This window comes from Orbicella franksi, chromosome 7 (genome assembly GCF_964199315.1).
Source record: "Orbicella franksi chromosome 7, jaOrbFran1.1, whole genome shotgun sequence".
Classification (NCBI taxonomy): domain Eukaryota; kingdom Metazoa; phylum Cnidaria; class Anthozoa; order Scleractinia; family Merulinidae; genus Orbicella; species Orbicella franksi.
In genome coordinates this window covers 5,286,701-5,292,700 of record NC_138151.1, presented here as the reverse complement: position 1 = coordinate 5,292,700, position 6,000 = coordinate 5,286,701, and the positions used below count along the sequence as shown (strand labels likewise).

The window sequence follows — 6,000 nt, the reverse complement described above, 5'->3', positions numbered from 1 at the left end:
CGTTGTAAATATAATATAAAAATCAAACATTTTAATGGCCTTAGCTTCCACGAGTCGCCTAGTGGGTAGAGTATTAGGACTAGTAACCAGACAGAACAGAAAAAAAAAAAAAACTTCTCATTTTGTAATTAACATCCAACCAGGACTCAAACAACTTCATCGAGAGTCTTGAAACATGTAGCAGATAAGTACTGCGAAGTAAATTTCTTAGCAATTCAGGTTAATAATTAGGCTAGTTTACCGATGTACATTACTACAACTCAGTTTGAATTCCTTGTGAGCATTTACAATGTTTTTCTGTTTCTCGCTACAGCTGGACAGTTGTAACATCCGAAATGTCAAACTAAGCAACATCTGTTTGACCAAACAATTGACCATCGAGCCTGGATCGAAATGTGATGCGTTTCTCCACCTTCCTTCAGAGGCCGTTCGTAACAGAGCGTACAACACCTCGTCGGAAATTTATAGCCTCGGGATAATGCTGTGGGAGATGTGGTACGGAAAGGAAGCCTTCTTCGAAATGAAGGGTCGGGACTTGGAGGTGCTTCTGGCGAACGTGGAAGAAGGCCACCGCCCCGAAATTACAGGTGTTACTACTCAGACGTCAGTGTTATGGTCTGAGCTCATACATAGATGCTGGGCAAAGAATGCAGCAGAAAGAAATACTCTTGCGGATTGCAAGTCAGCTATCACGGCAATGTTAGCAAATTAAAAGTAATGCCTAATGCCTAGTCCTCGACCTTAAGCTGAGACATTAGAACAGATAAGTTAGATCATCTTTCTTAAGGTGGCTTAAAACAGTTTTCTGTTTCTGTTTTTTAGACTGAACTAGGTGCGATTTTTCAGGCTTGGAACTGTACTGTTCTGAATGACTGTGCTACTTTTTAAGGTAACTCTCCACTTTACCTTTTATTGTGTTTAGGTCATAAGTTAAGGTTGCTCTGTTCTGTTGCATAGCAACAAACTTGACCCACTTTTTACCATCAATTGCATCTAACTTAAAAACTAAGCCCTTGACCCCGGCCTTGTTCTTTTTCTAAAAATATTTTTATTAGCCGCAAAAGAAGAAACATGAAAATTATGTGCTGTAGATTTAGCTTAAATTAACAATTGGAAATTTCCAAGTTGGAGGAATTCCACTCCACATTTTTTTTACAATTTCGCACATGTGTTCCGCTTTTGCTGTAGGATATGTTTTTGGCATTAAAAAGTAGGGTCACCAGATCAGTTTTTGAGATTTTAGCTTCGTGGATAAGAAATTTTAGTTTTTTTCCTGCTGTCTTTTAGATTGATGTCCGGCACGCTCGATTGCAACATCAACATCGCAATTTTCGTTTACGTTCCCGCACAGTGGTTTAAAAGGTTGTTTTTTCCTTTGAAATTGCCTGAAGGATGGACGTTCTCGAAGGTAGAAATAACTGATAACTCAAACACCTTACTAAACATGGCGAAAACAAAGTTTTGCGAAGTTGGTCTCGCGCCGCCATGTTTGTTTTGATTTTTGCAAACTGAAAATCTCGCGCGCTATCTCGCGACCCCTCGGGCGGTCCCGTGATGCCTCGCGCAGAAGTACGCACTAGAGCCCCGGCGTCTCGCGGAAATATTTCTGTTTTGAGCCACTTTGAGTGAAAACTTGTCAAATTAATTTACAATCATGTCATAATCAGTTAACGCACTTAGGAAAAAGTAAGTCATGATCGCCAGAACTGCGACTACAATATTAATTCGCCAACGCTTCTTTTGACCCTTGCAACGGTGCCCGTAGTTGGGAGGTGCGCCGTCAGCTATGAACGTCAACAAATTATGGGAAATAATTTGTGAATGAGTTAGAAGTTTTTGAAAGCATTTTGAAGTCGAGGTCAGGGCTAAAAGCGTGGCGCAAAAATCTAGATAAGAGAAAAATCTAGCTTTCTTCCGTAAGACGATTACAGTGCTGCCTGATCAGCACACAGGCATGCCGGAAATCATCTAACCAGCTGGACAGAGTGCATTGAAGGGATATATATTTCCTTTCAATGTAAAGAAAGGAGGAAAGAAATTCAATACTTACTTTAGTAGTAGATTATCTTACAACATTATACACTTTAAAGGTATTATATGAAATACATATTAACCCAATTCCTAAGTGTTCTCTACCACCCCATCCCCTTCTCCGGCCTGGTACGGATTGTGTGTCGCCAGAGAACGCGTGTCCGCTGTATGTCATTCGGTGGCGTCAAGACCTTTTGACGCCAAATCGAGCAAGGGAAGAGAACGCCCGGGTTCTAAGCTGTATATACACGTAACTTGTTAAAACGATTAAATGAATGTAAATATTTTTAACTGCGCCTAATTTAGCTGCATGTAGCATTCTTGTTACTCTTATACAGTCGGACCTCCACTAACAGCCACCTCTCTAGAAAGGCCACTTTTCTTTATTCCCGGCGAGCAGTCCATGCATTCGTTCTTATTTTAACTTCCCTACAAGGGCCACCTCTCCACCACGGCAACGGCCACTAGAACTCGTCCCAACTAACAAAATAACTCGGCAACAGCCAAACGCATTTTTTTTTTCCATACCGTGCGCCGTTGGTCTCTGTTTCTGTTACTTTTCTGTTTTTATTATGTATACTAAATATACTAAAATAAGCATCTTTGTGAAACAAAATGTTAAATCCCCGAAAACAAAAACAGGTTTTATATTACACCCTTACCTCCCCATAACGGCCTCCCCTCTACAACGGCCACTTTCCTAGGTCCCCAAGGCGGCCGTTCTAGAGGTTCGACTGTATTTATTTGGGCAGATTAGCTTTGTGTTGTCTTCACTGTCGTTTACACTGCGACTACTCCGAGCAAGGCCACTCAAAAAAAAATATTTGCAAATTGACCACTGGCATTTTAAAAGATTTAAAAAAGTTGTTAGTCAAAATGATCACAAATCTGTTGCCTTTTTAACGTACAGCTTGATTACATCGATAATCTGTTGGAAAGCTATTGTTAACCTCTATAATTTGTATTCGTCAAATTTGTCGAAAATTTTGCCGGCCGGCCTTGGTTTGTGTGGTTGCATTGTAACTTTATTCCGCGTTTTGGCAGTTTTATCACGATAAAATAAGGTAGGAACGTACAAGAAAGTCGTGTCAACGCAAAATCAAGATGGGAGAGCTTTGGCTTGAGTAGGAACGTTAGCGAAACCTAAGTTGCCACACCAAGATACAAGTTCAGATATTGAGGGAAGTTATAAAGTTTCTTTATTATTTCTTCATAATACGATCTGCTTGGACTCTTTCTGCCGCTCGCCAAAGCCTACTGAAAATACCACATCGTACGTTTCTTTAAATGAGGCAGTGATTGATGTTGAAATAAAACATATTTTCTTTACTGAACGGAAAACGTCTCAGAGGAGTTTGATAAGGAATGCCACATTATAAAAATAAACGACACCGACAGTTCAGTTTTGTTCCTTTTAATATAATTTATATGTTTTTTCACACAACGTTTATGTGTCAGTTATAAAACAATAGCTATGCATACTATCGTTTGATTTATCAAGCAAATCACTTGATGATTGGTAACTAGAAGAGTATTAAATATCCCCCCCCCCGCCCCCCTCAATTTTTGAATGATTTACTCGACCACAAGTTATCGTAGCGAGAACTGAATCATTTTCACGCTGCGTGTATGTCTTTGTATTGCTATTTTTTATTGGTTTTTCGACATGTAGCATGTTCATAGGGGTAACTTTTGATGATCAAAATTGGTCTGTGCTCCTTAGGTTAAGGTAAAAAGGTAAAGTCTGCATCACTCACGAAACAAGTGGCCCATCAGGTCGGAGTTTATCCCGGTTTCCGTATCATGAAGCGACTAGGAGTGTTTCTACCGTCCCCTCTGGATGGGACGTTAGTCCATTACAGGGTTACCCCTAGGATTAAATTTGCCAATACCCATGTATACACCCGGGTGGAGAGAGGCACTATGAGGGTAAAGTGTCTTGCCCAAGAACACAACGCAGTTTCCCTGGCCAGGGCTCGAACTACGACCGCTCGATCTGGAGACGAGCGCACTAGCCATGAGGGCACCGCGCCTCCCCGTGCTCCATAGAGAGGGGGAAAATTCCCATCTCATGTGAAAAGGACTAGGATGCTCACCAGAAAAATTGCACTAACTTAAACCATTTAAGGAGACTAATCTCCGCGTGACTCAAATAAGAGCTAACTGACTTAAAAGAATGCTGCTTTCATCTGTGAAGAACTGTCAAAGATTTTACGTGAGATCTTTTTAAAAATCAACTTATTTCTTGAGATTCAATCGTAAAAGATATTTACCATAAAACATCGGCACTCTGCCCTCAAGACCAAAGCCCGCTGATTTTTCTCTCATAAGCAAGACGACGAGAATCCCTTCTTCACCCCTCCCTCCCGACATAGGAGACCTAGCCCTAGGAGTGTGACGTCATTTTCCAAAAACCAAAGAAACTGTTCATTGTCAATGCGACATCTTTTAAAGTCAGAGTGACATCGTTTAAAATCAGAGTGACTTCAATCTTCTCAGCACTATTTAAGTGCACATAAGATCGTGTGATATTGAAGTAGCTAATTATTTGAAATAGATTTTCACAGTTTTATTCTTACTGTTATCATTATAAGAAAAAAAATACCTAAATTAAATTTTAAAAAGTTAGGCAACAGCCGACAAATATGGCATGTGCCCGGGCAGGTGTTCTATGTCTGTCGTGAAATGTCACGCTGGGATCACACTGTATTGACAATGAGGTAACACAGTTGCAGTGAACAAACAGTCACGCTATTGATGATGCGTTCACTACTTGGGCATCAAGCCCAAATAAATTTACCTCGTTCATGTAATGTCAAAGAAAGTTTACTAAGACAGCAATGCCAAGCGAAATTGGAGAACGTCAGTTTAGACTGAGACAGCACAGTATCTAAAAATTATCATAACCACAAACTTGAAATATAATCTAAATTTTAATTAACCACGCACAAGCCTCGTCGGGGGTGTAAGCGGGTTTATAGTAGCAGTGAAAATGTAAAAGAAAAACGGGCTTGGCAGTTATACTATATCCTCTCATAAATCGAAAGCAAGCAAAGTAATAAATACCACAGAAAATGATAACAATAAAGGATTTGCAAGAAAAACCTATTAAAATTCCAACAACAAAAAAGGAACATGTTACGACCTGTCATAAGTGACATTTTTATAGACAAAATACTCAAAATCTCAGATCTGCCAATATAAAGAGTCTAAAAAGCACTCTCATGGATATCCGGCTTTTTCAGAGTAAATAAAATTAGCATTTGATAGAACCGAAAAGCAACGGCCTCGCCGAATTAGGCAATTTTTACGAGCAAAACTTGATATCCGGGTTAAAGAGTTACTAGTCACGGAAACGCTCGAATGTTCGTGACATCTGATACTAATAACACCATTATGCCTCCCGGGTTTTACGTAAATATTTCACAATTGCAGTAAGCAATGTTGGATATCAGTCACACTCTCTGAAGCAAACCATCGCTTTGACGTTTGATTTTATGAAGGTTATCAGTCTTGTTGAACTCCACTAGACGAACTGGGATTGACATTCGCTATAAAGCGGCGCAAGGTAATCATTGAATCGTACTTTCGTGGTTGTTTATTTGTCAAGACGCAAATATTCACTCTTGTGACAGGGCTTTCAAAACATCGCGCTCCAAGAAACAGTACTATCTTAATTTAGGTCCTACAGCATGGCAAAATTTGCAGTGCTTTCCTTTGACAGTTCTTTTCCTTTATCACGTTTTAGAATGTGTCGCGATATTGTTTTCAATAGTATCTGGCATTTTTCCCCGATCAGTCGATCGTGTTATATTCAACCGGGTCGAAAAATTACTAAAGTCGTTCGTTTGTAGGTCAAGTCGTCAACGTAGGTTTTTTTACGTTCCTAAACTAACTAAGACTTCTTTAGTAACAAATGCGATAACTTTATTTTCCATCTTCACTAGGGCAACTCAAATAATTTTGATC

At 39.7% G+C, this 6,000-nt stretch overlaps 2 protein-coding genes across 3 annotated transcripts in view; both read left to right on the top strand.

The window, feature by feature from the left end:
• The window catches only part of LOC145493480 (uncharacterized), a 22,178-nt gene extending 18,780 nt beyond the window's left edge, over positions 1–3,398 (top strand). For both annotated transcript variants that reach the window (XM_081472958.1, XM_081472959.1), the window contains exon 8: positions 314–3,398. In XM_081472958.1, the coding sequence (XP_081329084.1) occupies positions 314–712 (399 nt within the window). In that variant the 3' untranslated portion in view covers positions 713–3,398. The remainder of the gene's footprint in view (positions 1–313) is intronic.
• A 206-nt stretch (positions 3,399–3,604) lies between these two features.
• Positions 3,605–6,000, top strand: part of LOC145493479 (A disintegrin and metalloproteinase with thrombospondin motifs 16-like) — a 47,028-nt gene continuing 44,632 nt past the window's right edge. Inside the window, exon 1 of the mRNA XM_081472954.1 lies at positions 3,605–5,599. The gene's annotated coding sequence lies outside the window, so the exon portion shown is untranslated. The remainder of the gene's footprint in view (positions 5,600–6,000) is intronic.